The sequence below is a fragment of the Coptis chinensis genome, chromosome 1 (assembly GCF_015680905.1).
Source record: "Coptis chinensis isolate HL-2020 chromosome 1, ASM1568090v1, whole genome shotgun sequence".
Classification (NCBI taxonomy): domain Eukaryota; kingdom Viridiplantae; phylum Streptophyta; class Magnoliopsida; order Ranunculales; family Ranunculaceae; genus Coptis; species Coptis chinensis.
In genome coordinates this window covers 439,076-464,496 of record NC_141456.1, presented here as the reverse complement: position 1 = coordinate 464,496, position 25,421 = coordinate 439,076, and the positions used below count along the sequence as shown (strand labels likewise).

The 25,421-nt window shown below is 38.9% G+C and overlaps 3 protein-coding genes across 6 annotated transcripts; 2 read left to right on the top strand and 1 right to left on the bottom strand.

Moving 5' to 3' along the window:
- The first annotated feature begins 386 nt into the window (after nucleotides 1-386).
- On the top strand, nucleotides 387-5,002 carry LOC147521045 (uncharacterized). 4 transcript variants are annotated; one of them, XM_086577398.1, is made up of 3 exons: nucleotides 387-1,149; nucleotides 3,314-4,175; nucleotides 4,636-5,002. In XM_086577398.1, exons 2-3 carry the CDS (start codon nucleotides 3,417-3,419, stop codon nucleotides 4,774-4,776), a joined length of 900 nt encoding a protein of 299 aa, XP_086433524.1. In that variant the 5' UTR covers nucleotides 387-1,149; nucleotides 3,314-3,416; the 3' UTR covers nucleotides 4,777-5,002. The 4 variants fall into 4 exon arrangements, with proteins under 4 accessions (XP_086433524.1, XP_086434929.1, XP_086434562.1 ...); XM_086578803.1 differs by lacking the exon at nucleotides 4,636-5,002 and adding an exon at nucleotides 4,337-4,571 and having other exon boundaries at nucleotides 399-1,149; XM_086578436.1 differs by lacking the exon at nucleotides 387-1,149 and adding an exon at nucleotides 1,179-1,866.
- LOC147521044 (DEAD-box ATP-dependent RNA helicase 38-like) lies at nucleotides 3,313-7,761 on the bottom strand. Its single transcript, XM_086557969.1, has 5 exons — nucleotides 7,660-7,761; nucleotides 6,317-6,382; nucleotides 5,641-6,086; nucleotides 5,437-5,522; nucleotides 3,313-5,205 (listed from the first exon to the last, which is right to left on the bottom strand). Exons 1-3 carry the CDS (start codon nucleotides 7,759-7,761, stop codon nucleotides 5,697-5,699), a joined length of 558 nt encoding a protein of 185 aa, XP_086414095.1. The 3' UTR covers nucleotides 3,313-5,205; nucleotides 5,437-5,522; nucleotides 5,641-5,696.
- A 3,805-nt stretch (nucleotides 7,762-11,566) lies between these two features.
- LOC147521043 (uncharacterized) lies at nucleotides 11,567-12,292 on the top strand. Its single transcript, XM_086557959.1, has one exon. It carries the CDS (start codon nucleotides 11,567-11,569, stop codon nucleotides 12,290-12,292), a length of 726 nt encoding a protein of 241 aa, XP_086414085.1.
- The last annotated feature ends 13,129 nt before the right edge of the window (nucleotides 12,293-25,421 follow it).

Below are 25,421 nucleotides of genomic sequence, written 5' to 3'. Positions count from 1 at the left end.
AACTGAAAGCAAAGAATCTAACCCCAACAATCATGGAATTCTGGAGATGCCTTGTGTTATTATATACATTATTTCCCCCCTTCAAATGATTAAGTAGACAACACATGCAAATAGGTGTGATTTATAACTAAACAGGAAAATAAGTCAAGCATGTGTACCATTTTTTGGTAAATAAGCATGTGTACCTGAGTTACCTATTCACCAACCAAAAAGAGATAAGGGCGGTGATCCATCCAATGAAGTGTCGCTTATGAGTTATGAGATGTACCCCATACGTACCGTTACTACATCGAAATAGTGAAATTACTCATATGTGAATTTATATATGGTGCCTGAATGTCATAATATGTGAGGCGGCTTATGTGGTCATTCTCAGGGTGTTTAGGAGAATATGTTTTGCTCACCATATGAAATACTCCATGAGACGGGCAGTATTAGAATATTTTTTTTCTCGAAGTTGATATCAGGATGAGACGGGCAGTCGGTATAGCATTAAACTCATAGCATGCCATGCATGAAAAAAAAGGAGAAGTTATGGTTATTGGGACATGCAAAAAGATGATGGTGTACCTGAAATGATAAACAGACCCCATGCACTGTGGACTCATCTGTTATCACTGTATGCTTTAAAGTGAAGAAAGAGACCGGGAATATTAAAGTTTGAGAGGAGCAGTGAAAGGAAGTATTTTGGTTGTGGTGGCTACTTTGAAGACTTTTTTGTACTAAACAATTTACTTTTTGTGTTCTTTGTTCTGTTCCTTTTTTTGGTTTTAAGAGGCAAAAAATTTGTTAACAAACAGTGGTCAGTGTTTTATCAACTTTATTTAATTTATCCATCACCAACATCTTCTCTTTTTTCTCTGACTTCTCTGACGTCCCCACCACCCCCACTCTCAACCTTTGCTTTCCCATAATTATACATCACTACTGCCCACACTCTCTTCTCTCTACTTTTTTCCTTTTTTATCTTCTGTTTCCCTTGTCCTTGTTCTGTGCAACAAAATCATCAGAACTCAGTCACAAAGCTTTGTTTTATTTGCTGTTCTAAGACTTCTAAATTCTAACCAGAATTTCAGTGAAAGCTAAATTGCCTCCATTGAAGGAAGATGTCTGCAGCTACAATACCAAACTAGTGTTTATGATTTTATGGTAATACCCCACTACTATAAATATATTTCTAACTTCTTCTAATATGATTTTGAGTGTGTGTAGATTGTTGTCTTTAATATGCAGTTTGCTATACTGTTCTTAGTTTGAAATTGTTGAACTTGTAGTTGTTTCAAATGGTATCTCAAAGATTGGGCATCTTGGAATTTTCTTATGAGTTCCTATGTATTCATGACTTTGAGCATCTTGGACTTGCTATGAGTTTTCAATGGGACTTCTAAAATTGGCTAATTTTGGTTTGTTATGTGTTTTCTATAGTTTCTTTCATGGATTTTGGATATCTTGGATTGTGTTATGTCTTTTGTATGACTTCTTTGACAAAAAATAAGAAGGGTTTTTGGACTTGTATGTGTTTTTCTATACAATATATATCAGATTTATTGTGTTTCCAATGATCTCTATAATTTTGGGTATCTTTGGTTTGTTATGCTTTTTCTATAGTTTCTGGAACTTTGGGTATTTTGGATGTTGTATGTTTTATATCCTTCTTAAACTGTGGGTAGTTTGGATTTGGTCCTTGTGCTTTCTGTGAAGGATTATCATCTATAGCTGATTTCTATTTTAGAATAAAGAGGTAATTAAAGAGTGGACTGAAATAACAATGAAAACATGGGAAGAAACAAGGTGTGTTACTTGGATGGACTGCAGTTCAGACTGACTGATGTTCCTTCTATGCTGTTGCATAGCTGTGCATCTAAGGTTAAGCCCAAACCATATTAATTACGTTGGCTGATATTGGCACAAAGTACTTGGTTTAACATAGGATCCTCACATATGTTGAACTCTCATGAATAGAAGTAGTATTTTATCATAGCTAGAATCCCAACCTCCAAACTCTCAGTAATGTCCACTTCTGTGTAAGTTACAAGGAAGGCTAAATGCCAGTTCTTAACTGCTCTGGTGTTCCTCCGCTGCTATGATAAGCATTCCACTCGAAGTTGATTGTATTTGGCAGTTGACTGGAAAATAAGAGCCACTCTCCAGGATTTTATCTCAAAAGGGGGGTGGGGTGGGTCCTTAGTTAAGTTATCAGATTTTCACTCTTCCATTTTCTCGAATAGGTGGGCAGGTAAGGATGTTTGGTCATTGGAATTTTAATCACCAATTCTCAGTTATAGGGGTGAGCTAAGATTCCGTGTTTAGTTGAGCGCTAAAGCAGATATACCATTGCTCAAACGAGCACGTTTCTGTAGTGATTCTTTCGAAGGAACCATGCTTTTCTAAGGCTGAATAAGTGTGATGTACATCTTGTTTGTATTTTCAGTGTTGTCTGATACATCTTTCCACCTTTTAATTAGAACATTAATGCAGTTGTTCTTAGTTATTCTTCTGTAGGTGCTTGTTCTTCCGAAAGGTTACCATATCTGGTTAACCACATATCACATAGTCATGGTTTTTGTCAAACCAAAATAGTTAGATTATTATTTTTTGGGGTTTCAGCCTTTCAGGGGGCTGTGGCAATTAAACAAGTATGATATTTCAAGGAGATTATCTTTGGGTGGTCAGGTTCTGTATTTCTTCTTGCATTAGCGTTATGTTATTTTTCAGTCCTGATGACGACGCACAACATAAAATTATTATCTTTGTGAGTTTGTAAAACAGACTTTTGGAATCTGGAAAGTTACTGCAATAGTTGATCATCGTTCGTGTATCAGTTCTCAGTCTAAGCAGTATCTTTTTTTTTGAAATATTTAGAGGTTAAGTCAGACCCACACTGGTTACATCGAAGGACCCTAACCCGAAGGCTCATCAACCCCGGAGGGACACTAGCCGGAAGGCTCTCGCCAATGTGCCATTTTTTAGTAGACCCAACTGCCTCCACCTTGTCCATGAAGACTTGCTTTTGGTCCTTGGTCCACCTATCATAGCAGCACCCTTGTCACTAGCCCGAAGACTAAGCAGTATCTTAGCAATTCTAAATATCTAAATTATTAGGTTGTGACTACAGTTAGGTAGGGATGAACCCAATTTTGTATCGGGTATGGATGAATTTCTTTTTAGCAAATATTCAATTTTTATAGTGGAGTAGTATTGCTCCATTTCGGTGTTTTTTCACTTGATTCCTTTTCCCCTTTTTCTTCTTAAACGGTGGAAGTATTATGGTTTTAACTTTTAAGATGATAGCATTCCTCACTTACAAGTGCAGGTGCAAAAGAGATAGCTGCTCCTATTCTGTTGTGAACTTTGGCTTTCTGGTCAAGAGAAATCAAGACAACGAGGACCTTTATATCTTACCAAGATACTAAGCCATGAAAGCACCTAACTCTGACTTCCATACAGACTCCCTCTCAGAAGGTGAATCAGATATTAGCAGTCAAGTTGCTTCTAATATATCAATCCAAGAAACGTCCTCGGATCTACCAAAAGACACCACTACCACATCCTCCTGTCTTACAAACCTGTTAAATTCTGGTTCTGGATCAATCTCCCTCGACCTGTCTTTAAGCTGCAAGGTCGGTGAAGGACAGTTTGGATGTAGTAAAGAATCATTAGGACTTCCATTGTCGAGCACAAGTGAGAGTAGCAGTGAAGCTGTGCGTACTTCAGCACCATCTGTCCCAAGAATATTCTCTTGCAATTACTGTCACCGCAAGTTCTTCAGCTCGCAAGCTCTGGGAGGCCATCAAAATGCACATAAAAGGGAGCGGACACTTGCGAAGCGAGCCATGCGGATGGGCTTCTTCTCCGATAGGTATGCCAGCCTGGCATCTCTTCCACTTCATGGATCCGCTTGCCGTTCCCTTGGGATTAGAGCTCACTCATCCCTACACAACACTTTTGCACCATTAGAAACCCCTCTCGAGATCAGAGGGGGCGCCAGATTTGACTACGGCCACCTTGAGCATCCCTCGTTCTTGGAAGACAATGAAGCAGAACTGTTCTGGCCTGGGAGTTTCCGGCCGATAGCTGGAGAAAGTGATGGTCATCCAGGTTTTGGCTTGATGAGGAGTACAAATTTGAATTTTGTCACAGCGCCTCCACCTCCACCTCCACCTCCACCTCCAGAGGTAAAATCATCCACTCTTGATCTAACACTGAAACTATAGAAGTTTCTACACTGAAACTATAGAAGTTTCTTTCCTTTGCTCTTTTACACGTGACATTCTCTATGTACAGTGAGATATACTTGTCGTTCCTGACACGCTTCTCTTTATTATTGTCGTTTTAGCATATGTTTGTTGCAAGTGTTATCTGTGGAGAATTTCATGCCAGTGTTCTTCACTAAAACACTGAAAACAGTTGTTTGCCTTTTGGAGCTATGATGATTTCTTAGTTTTTTTGTGTTCTACACTTGTACCTCCCTTTTCCCTTGATTCGTTTCTGTAGAACAGCAATAATCACTATTGCTGTAAAATAATTTTGACAGAATCAATGGCCAAATAAACTGCTACAGCCCATTGCCATGTCATAATGTCATATTTTTTATCTTGTTAATGCTACGGTAAGTGAGAACGAGCTATATATCAGGGGGAAAGGAGAACGAAGATCAAGACCAAACTACCACGAACGCTGCATGTAAACGGTGGAGGTAGAAGCTTTTTTCACATGGATCTGAATCATTTGTTTAGAAATCAAACCCTAAGTCACAACTCCAGTATACCACTGTAATCATAGCATGAGTGCGAGCTAGAGCTTTAATGGTTACTAATCATGGAGCAAGAGTGAGCCGCACACTGGAGCCATATGGAAAATCAATAGTTTCAGATTTGGTATGATTGTCACGTTACAAATAAGAGGAACTTCAAATTTCACTAATGAACACGGCTGGAATGTACATAAAATACAAAATCATGTAAATCATGTTGGTCTTTCATAGCATGGTTCCTCCTTAAAATGAGACTTGATATTAAATCATCCTATGAAACGCAAGAGATAAAACACTCTCATTTAGAAGTTGAATTGTCAGGTATATGAAGCTCTTGACCTCTTGGTTTCAAGTTTTCAAAATTCATTGACGCCTAACAGAAGATTTTAAAAGCGCAAACCAGCTTCTCTAAGGGCTCTTTCAAAAACTTCATCATTCTCCAGATTAGGAACCTGCAGGGCATTTGTACAGGGAATCAAACGACTTAGATCACAACTATGGCAAACTTATTTCATTCAGAAGCTAATGATGACAGCCATTACACGGTTTTGGGTTCTTTTCTCGTAGAATATAGAGCTTATTGCTGAAAGTCTGAAGTATTGATGTAATCGCCTCATTAGATCATCACACTGTGTTTTACTTGTATAATAAACCGCCAAGGTGGGGAACATCACTAAGAATACCTCGACAATTTGATGTCCATAATAGCTATGGATCTTAGCCATTAAACCTTGGTCCCTATCTGTACACAAGAAGTTGAAAACAGCCCCTGCATCATAAAATCCAGTCAATTGAGCTTTACTGTATAAAAGATTTTCCATACACCTCATGACTAAGAAGATGACATCAATGGGGAAATCTAATTATAAGATGACACATTTTCTTACATGTTCATCCCGTTTTTTAGAAATAGAGAAGGTGGATGATGCATTGATGCCCTGTTCTATATCAGGACTTGGTTGGTTGGTTCTTGTTCTTCTTTGGTTAATCCGTCTTTAAACTCCTCAACTATTTCGTCCCTTTTATCATTCCCAACAGCACCATGAATGGTAGTACATTCAAAACCCAGAAGACCCAATCCTTTATGTAGTGCATTCGCACTACTCTTTGCATGGACAAATATAATAGCTTGCCCCATCTTGTCAGCCAAATTAAGAATCTTTCTCCTCGTAACATCTATCTTGGCATATTCATCTGGGCAGCTCACTTTGTACTGCTTCACCACATCCAGCGATAGATTTTCTTTCCTTACAAACACTTGATTCCCATCTTTGACAACCCTCAACATGAAAGTCTTAACAGTGTCATCAAAAGTAGCAGAAAAGAAGAGCACCTGATAAAATGAAGATAAAGAGGTGTTGATCACAAAGCTTGTTTGGTAAGAATTTGAAGTTCACCATCAAGTCAGAAATACAGTGTATTTTCTTTTGTTAGTCTGAAATAAGGTGTAACTTCATAAATGTATAATCAAACTCATAGGTTATAACAAATACAAGATGAAGATTCATCCTAAAATTCTGAGGAAACCGTGGATTCAATAATTCTGCATCATCAATGACTAACCTGACAAACAGATTTGCTTCTTTCAATATCCTTAATGTCTTTCAAAGATTCGTCCTTGAAACCATCCTACAAATGATGGTACTTTGTATGAGTACCAAAGGATGAACCATACAGAAGAAAACTGTTGAACTATTATATAAGCATATAGAGTAGAAGAGGTACAAACATAAGCGCAAGTCTGACCAGATGAATGTATACGTATTTAATATTTTGATTGTATAAATCACAAGAAACAGCAAAACCCTAGCACTCAGGATATTCAGATATCTATTCTAGCTCTAAAGTTACTGTTACACCTTGTAGAACTCTTTGACTATTAAAGAAGAAACTCCAAAGTTTTTCATGCTATCTAAGTCTCGCTAAATCTAGAACTTGTGAAACCTCTAGCAAGGATAAAACAAGTCGAACTAAAAGCTTGTACCGACAAAAAACAAGAATGAACACACAATGACACAAGCTCATTAGCTTCAAAACTTCAAATTGTGTCCATCATCAATCTAAAACAGAATACTCTAGGAATCACATAATCCAATATAATCATTCAAAACAAGAACATGGCTACAGCCAACAAGAGAACATATACTCGCAAAACAAACAGGAGAAGCAAGTACCTCAGCCAACATGTGATCGGCCTCATAAAAAACAAGTATCTTTATCATTCTCGTGGTCAATTTCTTAAAACTATCAATCTACTGATTGTTCCAGGAGTTCCAATATCTTGGGGATTGCCTAGACGTTTCGGATTCTTAGGTATAGCAAGGATGGATGCTTACCCATCTTCCTCAAAACTTCCATATTCTAGATTGCCAATTCTATGGTAGGACAAATGCAAAGCACTTGGGTGCAATCAGATCTAAATCAACACGACTCAACATACCAAGAACAAAACAAGTGGTTTTACCACAACCATTGGGAGCTTGAGATATCAGATCCTTGTAAGGTTTATTTAAAATCATTGGCAAGGTTTTTGCTTGGATCCTACTAGGACGAACATATTTCATTTCGACATAAAGCCCTGTTAATAACTCTGAAGATAGATTCAAGTCTTCAAATTTCTTCGCAAATGAATACCATGCATTCAGGTGCCGACTAGCACGGTAAAATCTTTGGGTGATGATACCAGAAGTTTGGGACTCGAACTGTGCCAGTATCAAAGAGTTACTGATCTCATTTAAAACAGGCTTGCGAATAAATAAAAAAACCCCCCTGTATTCCCGGAGGTAATCTGTAAATTCATTAAGAAACTTAATCCTTGCAATTACATAATTAAACTTAATACTGGAAACACTAAAGGTAAAAAAAGGGAAGGGAATTAATCAAAATTTAGCATATTAATTAGTCACTGATGAGACAGACTCTTCTGATTCACGTTTGTCTCCTTCATCATCGTTACCATCAGACATTTTCTGAAAAACTGAATACACAGTGAACACCTGTTCACACATTTTTCACCAAAAAAATCAAAACAAATACAAACCAATATAACACAACAATCCTTTATCATTAAAGGCGTGTTTGATTGCATGCTAAAAATCTATTTTCTGAAAAATTGAATCTTTTAGGGGTCATTTGATTTGATAGTTAATTATGAGGCTAAATGGATTTACAATTTATTTTGTTCAAACAATGGTGTTTGATAAAACACTTATAATCACTAATCAAAACATCAAACTAGAAAGCTACTAGGTTACAGTACATGTGACCGGCAAAACTTTAGGTACGTCCACTATGTTCATGTGTTGTAACTTGTAACTGACAGTTATTAAGACCACCATTAAAAGTACACCAATGTAGTAACATATATTCACCAACAAAAAAAAAAAATTGAATAGTTTAAAAGACTAAACCCCTAGAATCCGCTGTACACCAATGTAGTAACATATATTCACCAACAAAAAAAAAAAAAAAATTGAATAGAAAAAGTGACGAAAAAAGTGACAAAAAAGAGAGAGAGCTCTACTGCGGCTCAAGCCAACTTCTTTCCCCCCTCTTTTTCACTTTCAAATTTCAAATCTCTACCACTTATAGTTTCTGCTGTTTAGTTTTTGTTGCCTTTCCTGGTTAACCTGATCTGGTTTTTCTTTTGGTTTCAAGTAGCTAGTTATCAAAAAGGATAAGGATAAGTTTCTTGCTTGATGTCCCAATTACTCTGTAAACCTTGATTTTGAAAACCTAAGCAGTTCTAGTACATCCTTTACCTTTCATCTCTCCCCCCTCCCCTCTTCCCCGGCTTTCAGTGTAAGTTAGGTAGGATAATCAGGCTACATCTTTTTCTCTGAGTTAGTTAGATGGCATCGACTGATAGAACCGTAGAAGGGGAAGATGAGCAAGGAGATCTCTCAAGGGTCAGAATAGAGAAACTCCAAGCTGACATGAAAAATTTATTTTGCTCTAAGGAAAAACGTGTGGTGAAGATTGGATGCAAAAACCCCAGAGAAAACCACACAGGACACACAACCTTGGTGGGGAAGCTATATGGAGGAAAACATATATCACTACAGGACTTTGCAGACAAAGTGCATAGATGCTGGCAAATCAAGGGAGAGACTAAGATAGAAGTTATTTCAAAAGGACTCTATAAAATGGTCTTTGCTAAGGTAGAAGAATATCAGCATGTCAAGCAAAATGGACCTTGGGTGATCCAAGGATTTATCCAGGAGATGATTTGAGTATCCTGGGAGAAGATAGGAGGTTTGATAGAGTGGACTTCTGGGTGCAGATCTTTGGCCTCCCAAGAGACCGCATAAATAAGAAAAATGTGCACACAGTGGGTTCAACTCTAGGCAAAGTCAAGGGGATGGATCTTCACTGTTCATCAGCCTTCAAACACCCTGTTGCAAGGGTGAGAGTGCGCATGGACATCAAAGAGAGGTTGCTCAAAGGCATAGAGTTAAGCACGGAATTGGGAGAAGTAATTGTTGTCTCCTTCAAATATGAAAATCTAGAAATCTTTTGCTATTTTTGTGGATGTATTGGGCATGATATACATTACTGTAGTATCAGAGAAAAACATAGCTTGGAGATGAGGAAGCTGGGAGGCTCCCCCAGAGATATAAAAAACAACTTCTCTTTTGGTCTAAGAGCAAATGTATTCTACAATGGTGATGTTGTGCCAATCCCAGCCTCGATTACCTTTTCGGGTCCTCCTCAAAAACCTAGGATGGATCAGATTCCAGCTAGGAACAGGAACTCACCTGGAAAGAAGCTATGGAAGGGAGATGGGATATGGTCACCACCACTGAAGGATGCTCAGGTGGTGGCGAGTGTGGCGGTCAGGTCAAAGGGTACAGAGGTAATTACAGAGGGTCTGACAGAGCACAAAACGGATACATCGTCACGGATGATCACGTAATCGGTGACGTTGGGGTGGCCGAAGTGGGCAATGCATCTAATAGTGGTTTGGACCTGGATATGACTGAGTTGGAAAAGGCCCATGATTCAGGGGCCAAAGCTGGTACGCTGGACTCAGATCTGCGACCAGCTGAGTCTTGTGAGGCCTTGGTGATCTGGAGCCCAAGTTCGATTATGATGGATATGGACCAAGGAAAGGAACTAGAAACAGAGGCTTGTAATCAGAAACAAGAGTATAGGATGGTTCTTCGAGAAACCACAGCTGGAGGCCTAAGAGAGCTAGCTTTAAAAGATGAGTCTTTGGGAATAGGAACATCTCCTGTGGATGATCAGTCTACGCCGACCTCTCTCTCTCTTTTGTCCGAAACCATCATTCAGAATCTTGAGAACATCAAGCCTGATGTATCTCACCACTCCACCTCATCAGCTGGAAGAGAGAGCACTTGTTTCAAGTTCACAGGCTTACCTACACGTGGAAGGGGTTTTAAAACGGTGGTATCTCGAGGTAAGAGAAAGGGGGTAGTTAGAAAGCCTGATGGTGCTGGTCAAGAGGTAAGGATAGGTAAAAAGAGATCTCTTGCTGCTAGATCTAACGATAAACAAACTACCATGGATGATGAAGAATGGGAAAGGTATTGTTTGAAGACGGTGGTAAAGCAATCTAAGAAGGCTAAGAGGGAGGCTGATGCGCTTAGGGAACAAGGCCTATGGCATTTGTTAATCCCTGAAGAGGCTCCAGTGATTGATATCTCTAGCGATACTGGGGCGTCATTGGATCCATCCACCTCAAGCCGGTCTCTCAACCCCAATATGCCCTCTGATCTCTCAGATCATAGTATTCCAGAAGATCAAATTCCATCGGATGCCTTCACAGAATGGGGAGATGATTTATACTCTGAAGAGAGGGTCCCAAACTTGGAAGTTCAGAATGTGGCAACGCAAGAGGAAGTAGCTTTAGATTTTGCTCCAGTGGATCTTGTGCAAGGGAGTTTTGAAGAAGGAGGATATGAGTCAGAAGATAGTATCTCCTTGTTCAAGCAACCTCAACCTATAGCAGTGGATGACTCGTTAGTTAAGCGAAGATGCACTTTCAAAGGGAAGCACCATAGTACAGGGGAGAGTTCTTTTGTCTCCAAGAGTCCTGATAAGATTCCCAGTGAGTATGAGAAAGCTAAACTGGGTGGGGATAAGTCTGAAAGCAGTGGGGGTCTGATGTCTCCTCCAGGGTTCGCGGTAGCTGTCCCACAACAGCTGCCTCATCAACCATGATACAAGCCGGAATTGCCGGGGAATTAGTTCCTCCACGGCAATTCAAAATCTAAAGGACTTAATAGGTAAGTTTGACCCTGATATAGTCTGTTTGTCTGAAACAAAGGTGGGATGTGATAGGATAAAAAAGATCAGTAGGATGGTTAAGTATAGTGGCTGCTTTAGTGTTCCAGCTTTGGGTCGCAGTGGGGGGCTAGCTGTGCTATGGAAAGATGGGGTGGATCTGGAAATCTTGGGAGCTTCAAATAACCAAGTGACAGGTAAACTTAGCAACTATCATTGTAATAATACCTGGTTCTTCTCCTTTGTGTATGGCGAACCGGTGGCCAGTAATAGGCATAGAGTTTGGAATGAGCTTAGGGAAGTTGCCAACTTGATCCCTGGACCTTGGTGTCTCTTTGGGGATTTCAATGCTATTACTTCCCTAGATGAAAAGATAGGAGGTAATAATCTTATTAGTAGAAGCATGGCCGAAGTTCAATGATCTCATTAACGACCTTGGTCCGTTTGACTTAGGATTCAAAGGTCCTAAGTTTACATGGAGTAATAATAATAGAAGACCTCATGACCATATTATTGAGAGGCTTGTGAGAGCCTTGGCCTCGGAGGATTGGATTCTCGGTTCCCAATATGAAAGTCACTAATGTAGTTAATGCCACATCCGATCATCTATGTCTTATGATTAACTTAATTCCTACTGCTGATGTTAATATGAAGCATGAAAAACCTTTTAGGTTCTATAACATGTGGTTATCTGATCCGTCCTGTTTGCCTGTGATTGCTACTGCTTGGAACTCTATTACCCATGGGTTGTCTGATGTTGAGGTCATCCTTAAACATAAAATCACTCAACAACACCTTACTATATGGAATAAAAAGGTGTTTGGAAATATTTTCACAAATATTAATAGAGTAAATAAGGAGTTGGATCATGTCTTGAAGAAACCATTCTCTTTAGCCAATTATGAAAGAGCTAAGGTCTTAAAATCTGAGTTGTTTGATTGGTTGGCTAAGGAGGAGAGTTTCTGGAAACAAAAATCCACCAATCATTGGTTGAAAGATGGTGGGAGGAATACTAGATTCTTCCACCTCTCAACCATTTATAGAAGAAGGAAGAATAATGTGGAGAGGCTCCAAAGGGAAGGGGGTGGCTGGAGTGAGGGAAGAGCTGAAGTGGGAACCACTATCAACTCCTACTTTAAAACTCTATTCAGCTTTGATCACCCTCAAGTTAATGAGAATATCCTCAACCTCTTTCATCCTTGTATCTCTGAAAGGGAGAATGATATTCTCATTGCTGTTCCCACCTCTGAGGATATTTGGAGAGTGGTAAAGAAGATGGCCGGGGAGCCTTAAAGCTCCTGGTCCTGATGGGTTCCAAGGTTGTTTTTACCAAAACACTTGGGATATTGTGGGCAAGAGCATTGTAGCCTTTGTAAGGGACTTCTTCATTAATGGGGTCCTTAACCCTACCTTTAATGAAACTTACATTGCTCTCTTATTCCCAAGACTGGTAATCCTGAGACTGTGGCAAACTTTAGGCCTATCAGTTTGTGCAACTTTTGCTACAAAGTGATCTCCAAGATTTTAGCCAATAGGCTGAAGTGTCATTTGAATAAGATTGTTTCCCCCTTCCAAGGGGCTTTCATTAAGGGAAGAAATATAGGGGATAATACAGGACTGGCCTGTGAACTATTTCATCACATGAAACACATGAAAAATAAAAGGCATGGGTGGATAGCTTTAAAATTGGATATGGCAAAAGCATATGATAGGGTGGAATGGTCCTTGGTAGACAATATTTTTGAGAGACTAGGGTTTAATCTTTCCTGGAGGAATATGATCCAACAGTGCCTATCCACTGTGTCTTTCAAAGTGCTGCTGAATGGCAGCCCTTTGGACAAGATTACTCCTGAGAGAGGCCTTAGACAAGGAGACCCCCTGTCTCCCTATCTGTTTATCATCATGTCTGAAGCCCTCTCTAGGATGATTGCTAGAGCTGAGGCTGAAGAACATATCCATGGGATCAAGATAAGAAGAGCCTCTATCTCTCATCTCCTCTATGCAGATGACCTCATCTTGTTCACTAGAGGAAACCTGGAGGAGGGGGCATCTCAAAAGGATTCTTCAAGAATATTGTGCTGCCTCAGGACAGCTCATAAATTTTGATAAGTCCAGCATGTTTTGCAGCAGAAATATCAAGTTCAGAAATAAACTCAAGCTGAAAAAGTTCTAGAAAATGAGGATGTTTGACCCCAAGGATAAATATCTGGGTATTCCCATTATGCTTTCCCATAAGAAGGCAGAGGACTTTGAATATTTAGTTAACAAAATACACAATAAGATTAAGGGGTGGAAAGCTAAGGTGCTATCACAGGCTGGAAGGGCTACCATGATCCAAGTCGTGATCTGTGCCACACCCCCAGATGCCATGGCTACTTATATGCTCCCTGTATCTACCTGTAACAAGATAGATAAAGCTTGTAGAGACTTCTTCTGGCATGGGACTGAGGAGTCGAAAAGTGTCCACACCATAGGGTGGGATAACTTATGTACACCCAAATCTGTTGGAGGGTTGGGATTCAGAAAGATGAGGGATATGAACCTAGCTATGCTAGCAAAACTTCCTTGGAAAGTAGCTACGGATATCAACTCTATATGGACTAAAACCCTAGCCAGCATCTATGTCAAAAACTGGATTGGGGATGTTTGGAAGCCCCCTGAGTATGCCTCTTTCTTTTGGAAAGGCATACACAAAACTTTCAATCTTATTAGTGGGGGGCTGATATGGGGGATTCACAATGGACACTCCATTTCTATTTTGGATGACCCTTGGGTTGTTAGTAATGGAATCCCAAAAACTCTAAGAGAGCTAGGAGTGGAGGACTCCAGGCTAACTGACCTCCATGTGAAGGAGCTCTTCAAAGAGGATAGGACTGGGTGGGATGAGGCTAAAATCACAGCCTTATTCCCCCCTATCCTTGCTAACAGAATTAAAGAAGTGGTGATCAGACCTTTGGGTTTGGGGAAGGACAAGATGGTCTGGGGAGTAGAAAAGTCTGGCAAGTTCACTGTGAAATCTGCCTACAAGTATCTTACCAAAGATAAAACTGTAGGGCAGAGTTCCAGCTTTAACACTCAGGCAGTTAAGCTTCTCTGGAAAACTAGATTGCCAGCCAATATCCAGTTGTTCCTTTGGAAGGCCTATATGGAGGCTTTACCAATGGGGGATAGGCTGGCATCTAGGCATATGCTGGGAGATTTCTCCTGCCCTCTCTGTGAAACTCTCTTGGAAAATGACACCCATCTGTTCTTTGAATGTGATTGGTTGAGGGCCTTGTGGTTCACATCAGGCCTGGGCCTGAGAATGGAGGCTCATGGAAGGAATGGGGTCAGAGATTGGGTTTATAAGTTCCTAAGATGGAGCAATAACAGAAGGCAGCAAGAATCCCAAGCTGGAGTACAAGCATGCTATCTTCTTTATAACATCTGGAAAGCCAGAAATGAAGCCAAGTTCGAGCATAGACAACCTAACAGGGAGAGGATAATCAGAAGAAGTGTTTTGGAGGCAGAACCATGTTATGCGAGCTTAGTTGCATGCCACCTCGAGCACAGAGCTTCTACTGCTAATGATCTCCCTGATGCTAACCTTGATTTTGATTCTAAGTTCTTTGTTATACCTAATGAGTGTATTAATATTAGGTTTGATGCCTCTTTTCAGGCAACAACTGGAAAGGCGGCAGCAGGAGCAATTGCTTGGAACAGTGAAGGGATGATAGTGGGAGCTGGCACTAGAAGGTACCAAGCCAGATCAGCAGAGGAAGCTGAGATGGTGGCAGCTGAGGTAGCTGTAGCGTTAGCACTAACTTCAGGATGGACTGAGCTTTTGGTAGAGGGAGACTGTACAGCAAGCATCAAGGCTCTTAATAGGCAAGATTGCTCTTGGCAGCATGAGAGCTTGAGAGATTATGTGCTTAGATTAAGCTCTCCTTTATCTTTTTGTAATTTTAAGTGGTTAAGCAGAAAAGACAATGGAGAGGCACACTTGTTGGCAAAATGGGCATACTACCAGCAGCAAGTGTGTCACCTCCCACAGTGCCTCCTGAACTACAATGTTTTGCCGGTATCGGTTTAAGCTTAATGATATATATATATAAGGTATTATCGAAAAAAAAAAAAAACAAAACAAAAAAAATATTTGCCTCAATCCAAAAACAAATAAATGAACAAAAACACTAGAGAGAAATCTCACTAGTATGTTAGTGTGGAACTAAAGAGAAACTTTTGTACTCTTCAAACATTGTACTATTTACAGGGCGGCTTAAGGCAATCGGGGCTAAACAAAGTTCGAATATGGGGTCTTCTAGTATTAATATATACCAATAAAATTGTTACATTTTATAGATTTGTTTACGTTATTTTATATGAATGCAAACCTCAATTTATTTAATAAATAATTTGGAAGATAATAATTATTGTAAAAATTAATCACTTTTCTTTTTTCCTTCTTAAATAGTTATCTCATAAACTTAAAACTTCAATATATTTATTTAACAAAGAAATGCAAAAGAAATAGAAGAATTCTACACCAAATAAAACAAAAAATATATATATATATATATATATATATATATATATATATATATATATATATATAGGTTCATGGGTCGGTTCTTATCGGTTTCAGTTCTGGGTCTATTTTTAGCGGTTCCTATCGAGTTCGGTTCTTTCGGTTTTTTTCTTATATTTTGAAAACCCGAACCCATACCCATTAATTAAGTCAATTCCGGTTTGGGTTTCGGTTCTTTCTCGGGTTATACATTTTTATTGCTAAAATTATTATTTTTAGTTATATAACCGATATAAAAGTTGGTTTACGGCGACTATAACACTTGTCATTGATATTTTTGTCCTCTCATAAGAAGTAATGGTCATAAATTCAATAATAGTATTTGAAAGTTATCTAAAAACTTTAAATACATTCTCATACATTATACGTATGTGTATATTATACTATACGTAATGTATCATATATAGAATAAATACCACATGTACCACAATTGTTAGTTAGCATTGAACGTATTCATTATCCAATATATATACATGTAATATATCAAACACGTACACATTCATGCATTAGTTAATATAGACAGTGCATTAGTTAATTCATAGTATACGACTATACGTGTAGACGTAAACACGTAAAAAATATTATTAATATTTATAATACACATATTTAATGTAATATTATAAAAAATGCATTTAATAACACACATTTACTATTATGCTAAATGTTATATATATTTATTATAATTTTACACCTAACAAATATAGACTATATATAATAATAATGTTTGGGTTTGCCTTTATTTAGTGTAATATAATACTAAATTCTATATATCAAAATCATACTAATCGGTTATGGTTTCGGTTTGGGTACCCATCGGTTTTTTACTATTTGTTTCTAACGGTTTCGGTTCTTTATCGGTTCGGTTCTTAAAGACCCACTTTAAATGGGTCTAATATTTTAGGACCCAGAACCGCTATAAACGGTTTTGGAATTGGTTCCGGTTCGGTAATTGGGTACCCATGCACACCCCTATATATATAAAAGAATTATAGGGAAAATCCAAAATAGACAAAAGAATGATAGAGGTAAGATTGAAGTGTTGGCTTCAATGCCTCATATTTGATTATTTGTTATAGAGTGATGAAAAACCTTAATAAATCATAGAGGAGTGTATTTTTTTTTGGAGAAGGCAAAAGCACGAGGAAAACGAAAGGGTTTAACATGATTTTATAGTTCCAATTTTTCAATGTAAAAACGTTTATATAACGGATTAAAATAAATGAAAAACAATAATGTTTTTTTTTCTTCAGCTAATAAAACAATAGTGGGTTATAGGCTAAAATATATTGGGGCCCTTGACTACGGGCCCTAAGCGGCTGCTTATTTATTATGCTATGGGTAGAACCGGCCCTAACTCTTTAGCTTCTTGAAAACGCTAGCAGGCCTACAACTGGTCCCACCATAAAGCCTGTACATAGTCACCTCTACACCTTTTGCAAACAACATTTTTTTTTTGGTAATCATTTGCAATATTATTAATATGAACAAGAGGTTACACTAGCATTTCCTTGCTCCAGGATTTGTTGCATCTATATTGGAGCTATATCAGTTGGTAGTACATACTGATAATCCCCCTCCAACGCCTTTATAAGCCAAGTTGGAGAGTCATTTGTCCAGTTATCAGATTGTGGGTTACATGAAGCATAAGTTGCTAGCTTATGTGCTACAGTATTACCACTTCTTTGAGCTACATTATTACTACTTCTTTGAACATAGGTTATTTTAATAGAGTTAAAAAGTACAAAAAGACTAGCTGCATCCGAGAGCATTAGTTGTGCTGGCCATGCTATATTGCAGGGCTTGTTTTCCAAGTAATCTATTGCAGCCTTTGCATCCATTTCCACTAGTAGATTATCGGAGTGATAGTTTAAGCACCATATGAGGGCTCTGAGTAGGCCGCGACATTCTGATTCCTCTGCACTTATTGATCAGCTGGTGGCTGTACCTGCAGCCACAATTTTCCCTTGGTGATCTCTCAACATATAACCATAGCTTGCAGAATTTTGTTTATCATTAAAACTGGCATCCACATTTAATTTAAGGAACTCAGGTGGGGGCAGTTTCCATTGAGTAGGAAGAGTTAAGTTCTGACAAGTCATTTCCTGATGTTGGTTGTTCTGACTGCCAAATAACAAGGAGATGAGCTTACAGATTCTAGTAAGAGATGGTTTATTCTTATGATGCAGGATGTTACACATCTCCAACCATATATTGGAATAAAGCAATAAACAGAACTTAGTCCACATTTCAATCTCTATAGGCAAATCTTTTGGAGTTTTAAACCGAAAATCAATCCAACTCTTGGTGGTGTAGTGCTGATAGGCTTCCAATTTAAATAACCATGGTGTATGAAACCATAAAACTCTTGTGAAAGGGCATACAAGAAGAAGATGATGAACACTTTCTTTTGCATGTCCACACAGTAAACATGACTTATCCTTTATATACATGATGCATGCTAAATGGTCCCTAGTTGGTGTAATGTCATTATAAAACTTCCATGCTAGCTTAGAAGAGCTTGTCTTGGTAAATTTGAATTTTTCCAGAAAGATAGGGTGGTAGTTGGGTTACCAGTATGACCTATATGCATGCTAAGTTTATGATACATGGATTTTACATTATAGATACCTTTTTTTGTGAGATTCTAGTGAACAGAATCCACCAAATTTGTACGGGAAAGATACGCATTATTTACATGCATGGCAGTGTTTATATCAAAGATAGAATGAACAACATTTAAGTTCCATGTTCTAAGAACAGGATTTATCAATTATGACACATAAGTAAAATTTATATCTACTTGGTGTGTGTCAGAGATTTTACCATGTGATAATCCAGGTAACCAAGAGTCATTCCAAATATTTATAGTCACTTATACCAACATGCCATGTAGAATTATCCTTAATGAGGGGTATAATGTGCAACATACCTTGCCATAACCATGAAGTGCCTTGTCTTTTATTGACATGTAACACATTATTATAAGGGAAATACTTACTTTCGAGCTGCGAAGCCAACAAAGAATTTGGGTTAGTCAAGATTTGCCAAAAAATTATAGTGAGATGAGCTAAATTATTTAGTTTAGAGTCTCTTATACCAAGACCACCAGCTCTCTTAGATTGACATATGAAAGACCAAGTTTTGAGATAGTAGGGGTGATTTTTATCATGTTGTTTTCCCCACTAGAAATCTCTCTGGATAAAATTCATCTTTTCAGAAATAGCCATAGATAAGAGGAAAGTATTCATGTTATAAACATGAATGGCTGTGGTTATGGACTTAATGAGGACAATCCTAGCTGCTTGAGAGAGTAACTTGCTCTTCCACCCAGCTATTATCCTATTCACTTTATTGATAAGATCATTGAAAATTTCATACTTAGGTTGCCCTAAAAAGAGTTTGGATCCCAAGTATTTTTCCCCTATCTCAATTTTTTTCATGTTCAAGATCTTTTGAATGTCCACCACAAGAGAGATGTGTATATTCTTGCTAAAATGTACACTAGATTTGTCAAAATTTATTACTTGTCCAGTTATATTACAGAATTCATTAAGAATAGCAAGAACCGACTTTGCTTCTCCAATATCAACTCCACAAAAGATGAAAACATCATCTGCAAAGAGCAGATGTGCAATGGGTTCACTAGTTTTAGCAATCTTTATTCCATGAATGTTGTTTATGAGTCTAGAAAGAACTTCCATACATAAGATAAAAAGGATAGGAGACAAGGGATCCCCTTGTCTTAGTCCTCTCTTAGATTTGAAGTGACCCTGAAGAGAACCATTTACAAGAACAGAAAATTAAGGTGAGGATATACACTTATATACAAGAGAACTCAAATATGGATCAATATCTAGAGAGTTCAAAATATCAATCAAAATGTTCCAGTTGACTCTATTAAAAGCTTTTGACATGTCAACTTTGATCGCCATAAGGCAAGAAATGCCTTTTTTCTTTTTCATAGTATGAAAGATTTCATGAGCAAGAATAATGTTATCCAAGATCTGTCTGCCAGTGACAAAAGCACTCTGGTAAGGTGAAATGCAAGGAAAGAGGATAGGCTTGAGCCTATTAGCTAAAGTTTTAGAAATGACGTGGCAAGGCGATTTTGTGTGCGACTAAAGAAAGGAGTGGGTCAACAAAACTACAGGTTCCCTCCTTTTTCTGGTAAGTTTCAAAAGGTGAGAACACAACCTTATCTGTTTCCTTCATCCTTCTTTACCTCTTTTAGCAAGTTTCTCCTTGTTCTTCATCTTGTTCTTTTGGGTTAAGAGTGATTCTAACTACTGGATTACCATAGCGAGTCAAGCTTAATCCTTTATAACTTTGTGAAGAGCACCTACTCCCCCTACATGCTTAAACTCTAAACTTTGACATGCTTCTCTTCTTCTAGCGAAGTTGAGGTCCACTTTCAAACTTTTAGTTTCAAATCTAGCAAGAGTAGGATTAAACATGGCTTCTCAACCACTAGGATTAGAAGGTGGCTCCTCAGCTCAAGATAAAACTTGGAGTTCGTTGTTCTCAAACACAACCACAAATTTTTCCAGTGGTCAACTAGACTGGATCGAAACAGACATGGATCTAGATGTGATTGATGTACCAGAAGACATCCTTGAAGAGGGTTGTGAAAAGTGGAGAGAGCACTTAGTGGGTTTCTTTGTGGAAAAGCGTCTACCTTTTCCAGTGGTTAAAAATGTCCTAGAGAGATCTTGGAAAACCAAAGCACATTATGATATTGCTACGGATCGTGAGTTGTTCTATTTCAAGTTTAATGATGATGAGGATAGGCAAATGGTTCTAGAAAAAGGGCCTCTTTTTATTGCGGGTAGAGTTTTTATGGTTAGACCATGGACAGAAGACTTAGAAACACAGAGAAAAAGTATGACTACCCTTCCTATTTGGGTAAAGCTGTGGAATGTTCCAAAACAGCTATGGACCAAAGCAGGCATGAGCTTTGTTGGAAGTAGAATAGGGAAACCTCATTGCTGGGATGAGGCGAGTCAAAAAAACTTAAGACTTGATTATGCAAAGATATGTGTGGAAGTGCCGGTGGGTACTAAATATCCAGATACAATAAGACTGAGAATGGGTAGAGGAATAGTTGCTGAAGTTATTGTTGAGTACATGTGGCTCCCAGCTATATGCAGGATTTGCAACAAGCTTGGTCACAAAGAACTGAAATGCCCAAACAAGGACATTAATGCACGAGATGTAGATGATGTTGCAGCTGAACAAAATATAACAGTAGAAGGAAGTGGAGCAGAAATAGTAGAAGCAGTGGCAGAAGGAAGTGGAGCAGGACCAGTAGTAGCAGAAGCTACAGAGAGAGCCACAAGGAGTGAAACAACATTACCGACAAGGAACCATGCTATGGAACCTGATGTTATTCCAATGAGAGCAACAAGTGATAGTCTGATGGTTCAAACCTTAACCACAGGAAGTCAGAGGCGTGTGCAAGGAGTAACTAGGATACAAGCTCAAGGAGTCCACACTCGTTTCCTATCACCTAGGCAAGAAGAAATAATTGAACAACAACAAGGACAGCAGAGTGCTGCTCCAAGCAATCCTAGGAATCAGAATAGTAGCAACGCAAATGCAATGGAGGATAGAGTATGGGGGCAACAATGAAAGGGTAAGTGAGAGCATGACCAGAAAATGCCTTGAGGAGAGGAATCAATTTGCAGCTCTAGGTGATAGTAATGATGAGCTAGAAGATGACATATCAGAAAAGGAAGATGACTTATTTTCTGATCATGAAATAGATGAGATGTTAAGGACAAACACTTTGCAACCGAGGGTTGTAAGTGGAGTAGAAGTTGGAGTTACTAGCTCTGAGAGCTCAGCACAACAACGATCAACAAAATCCAAGACTAGAGCCCAGAGAAGGGCTACAGATGAAGTGACATCACCAACTACAGAGAAGAGAGGTAAGGACAAGAACAGGTCCAAAGGTAGAAAGAAAAAATCCCCAAATACATGGAGGTAAGTCTGAGTGTCTGGAATGTGAGGGGGATGAATCAAGCTTCTAAAGCTAAGGAAATAAGGAAGTTTAGTGATAAAAGTAAAGTGTGTTTGCAAGGATTGCTGGAGACAAAAGTAAGACAATGTAATAGTGAGGCAATAAGGAGAGTGTGTTGGCCTTCATGGCAATGCATTCAGAACTATTCAAGTGATGTGAGTGGTAGAATATGGCTTCTATGGGATGACACAAAGGTTACCGTATATAAGCTACAAGAAGGAGCACAATATATACACTGTAGGGTTGCTCTTTTGCATAATAGTGTAAATTTTATATTTACTATTGTGTATGCTAGTAATAGCAAAAAGGAGAGATTGAAACTATGGGAAGACCTGCAGCTTATGAGTACCTCCATTAACTCTCCATGGATTCTTATTGGGGATTTTAATAATGTTTTGTATTCACATGAAAGGATTGGTGGTGAACCTGTACACCCTAGGGAAATAGCTCCTTTTGCACGTTTTATTTCTCAAGCTAACCTTGATGACCTCAAATCTACTGGAAGTTTTTTCACTTGGACTAATTATGCTGATGTGAGTAGGAAGTGGTCAAAAATAGATAGAACGCTGGTCAATTATCAATGGCTTACAGAGTTTCCAAATTCTGTAGTGGAGTTTCATACTCTAGGTGTCTCAGATCATACTCCAATGGTATTGAGTTTGTATGAAAAGGAAAAAGGTTTCTATCCTTTTAGGTTTAGCAACTACTGGGCATTACACCCAGATTTCATGGCAACAGTGCAACTATGTTGGGACTCGGAGATATATGGGGATAGGCTCTATGTCCTTACACAAAAGCTGAAGATTGTAAAGGCTAAGCTGAGGAGTTGGGCAAGACATCATCTGTCTCGACTTTACGTAAGAGGGTAGACACTGCAAGAGTGGATTTACAGGTAATCCAAAAACAGTTACAAGGTGTGCCTTTTAATAACCTTCGTGGTAACAAAGAGAGGGATGCACGATCAAGGCTATGTTTACTACTTGGAAATGGAACATGAAGACTATAAGAGACTAGAATGTGACGATATCTTTGCAAGGAGATAAATGCAATGCCTATTTCCATAATGCCATCAAAGAAAAGAAAAATAGGAATTTTATCCGGGCTCTAGAGGGACCTCTACAGGTAACAGGTACCAAGGACAAAAGGAGGTAGGCCAAGCACTAGTTGATTACTATCGGACATTACTTGGAGGCACCAGTGAAGTACAAGGAGAACGACGTGAAAGTTAGAGGAACTGGAAGTGAGAAATGTCATAGATAGTGAAGCGGCAGAGAAACCGGTAGAGCAAGTCATCGAGAGAGATACAAGAAGCCTTGTTCTTAATGCAAGATAGTAAATCACCGGGACCGGATGGGTTTAATGTATTCTTTTTAAGAAAACTTGGTCTATAGTGGGGGAGGAATTCACAAGTGCCGGATTAAATCAAGATTCATCAACAAAGTGATTCATGGAGGAGTTAATTCTACTTTTTTGTACATGATTCCAAAAAAGAATAAACCAGCTAGAGTGGATGAGTTTAGACCAATTGCATGCTGCAATGTGGTCTATAAATGTATCTCAAAAGTTTTAAGTAATAGGATGAAGTCAATCATGCCTAAACTTACAGATTTGAACCAGTCAGCCTTTGTTTCTGGAAGATCGATTCAGGATAACTTGTTGCTTGCACATGAACTTCTAAGAGGGTACAATAGGGTACATGGAGCCGCCAAGTGTACTATTAAGATAGACATTCAGAAAGCGTACGACTCGGTGGATTGGGATGCAATGGAAACTATTCTGCTAAGATTTAGATTTCCAAGGGTATTTGTGGACTGGATCAGGATGTGCTACACTACGCCAAGTTTCTCTATATTGGTTAATGGCATACCTCAAGGTTACTTTAGAGGTAGGAAAGGGCTTAGACAGGGAGATCCTCTATCTCCCTATCTTTTTGTACTCATCATGGAGATGTTAGGTGGACTACTGAAACAAGCAGTGGACAGGAAAGCCATTGAGTACCACTCAAGATGTAAGAGGCTACAGCTAGTTCATCTATGTTTTGCAGACGATGTGATGCTTTTTGCAAAGCTAAGCTACTTCTATATATGGAGTGAAGGAGACCCCTCGAGTCCTTCTCTGCTCTCACAGGACTCAAGCTCAATATAAGTAAAACTACCCTTCTCACTGGTAGTATAAGCCCCTCTTCAAGTACTACTTTGGCAGGAATCTTGGGTGTGAAGCTAGTCACTCCCCCAATCAAGTATCTGGGGTTACCTTTAACAGCATCTAGGTTAGGTGTACAAGATTGTTTGCCATTAGTAGAGATGATTACAACAAGAATTTCAAACTGGAAGAACATTTTCTTGACTCTTGCAGGAAGGCTACAACTGATACACTCAGTACTAACATCATTTCATAACTACTGGGCAAAGACATTCATCTTGCCTATGGGGGTCATGGACAAGGTGTCCAAGATTACTAATAGGTTCCTGTGGGCTGGTCCTTCTATGGAGAAAAAGATACACAAAGCAAGCCATAGTACTATAAGATACAGTAAGAGTGAAGGAGGACTGAATATAGTGGATCCTAAAGTGTGGAATGTGGCAGCATATTGTGGTCTGATTTATAAGATTGCAAGTAAAGATGAAACTCTGTGGGTCAAGTGGATGTGGGAGTACCAGGTGAGAGGCAAAGAGTTCTGGACAATGAAAATTCCTTCAGATTGTTCTTGGGTGTGGAGATCAATTCTCAAATGTGAAATAAGTCGCCAAGTTCATTAAGTATGTGATAGTAAATGGTGAGACTACAAGCCTTTGGCACCAACCTTGGTGTTCAAAGCAGCTATTGTTAATGAATCCAGAAGCTAAGAGGTTGCTACAATTGCCTGATGAAGCAAACGTGTCCGAACTGATCAGTGATAGGCAATGGAATAGTAGACAGGGCCGGCTCTGAGGGCAGGCCAACTAGGCGACCGCCTAGGGCCCCCAGCTTGTTGGTTAAATTTTGGTCTCCCAAGTATAATTTTATACCCACTAGACCACATGTAAAGGACTCAAGGTTGTTCAGTCCAGTCAAATTATGTGCAGTCCAGTCCACTCAAACATTGGCCCACGTCCCATCGTATAAAAGCATTGTTCTAAAATTCGGTCTAGGCGCTAGGCGGTGCCCAACCAACTCGCCTAGGCCCTAGTCGTTTAAAAAATCGGTGGACCGACTAGGAGGGTCTAGACGGACCGATTAGACTGGCTAGGTGAGTCTAGGCGGTCCAGTCAAGTTTTTTTTTTTTTTGGAATGATTAAATGTCGAAAAATAAAGGCCCGTGTAGGCTTAAGATTTGAATGAGTTTAAAAGACTTAAATCTAATGTAAATTATATGCCACTATAACAAAGAGTATGTTTTTATATGAGGTCAATATTTCTCAACTATTATGCATTTTTGTAATAAGTATCTTTGTATGTGTTTATTTTTTGAGTTATGGTAAATGATTTTTTTCATTTCTTGTAGTATATGTGTGTATTACTATATATATTAAGAAAAAAAACCGCCTAGCGCCTAATCCATCTAGGCACTGCCTAGAAGGTCTAGGCGTTAGGCTCTCTCCCACCGCCCGACTACTGCCTAACGTTTTTTAGAACACTGGATAAAAGACTTGTTTTTTTTCTCAATAATATAGGCCCGTTTTAAGAAACTCGCCTTGGGCCCCTCAAAGTTCAGGGCCGGCCCTGATAGTAGAGTACATGATCTTCCAAATGGAGAGCTCAAGAATGCTATTTTGGGTACAGAGATACAGGACATGCTGGAACAAGACTTCATAGTGTGGGACGAAACTCCTACCGGGACAATTCTCTACAAAATC

Coding starts and splice junctions, on each gene's coding strand:
- LOC147521044 (XM_086557969.1), bottom strand. CDS start 7,761: ATGTGTGAACAGGTGTTCACTGTGTATTCAGTTTTTCAGAAAATGTCT. Junction 6,383..7,659: donor CAGAAGAGTCTGTCTCATCA/GTGACTAATTAA, acceptor CATCATTTGTAG/GATGGTTTCAAGGACGAATC. Junction 6,087..6,316: donor GAAGCAAATCTGTTTGTCAG/GTTAGTCATTGA, acceptor TCATTTTATCAG/GTGCTCTTCTTTTCTGCTAC.
- LOC147521045 (XM_086577398.1), top strand. CDS start 3,417: ATGAAAGCACCTAACTCTGACTTCCATACAGACTCCCTCTCAGAAGGT. Junction 4,176..4,635: donor CTCCACCTCCACCTCCAGAG/GTAAAATCATCC, acceptor GCTATATATCAG/GGGGAAAGGAGAACGAAGAT.
- LOC147521043 (XM_086557959.1), top strand. CDS start 11,567: ATGAAAGTCACTAATGTAGTTAATGCCACATCCGATCATCTATGTCTT.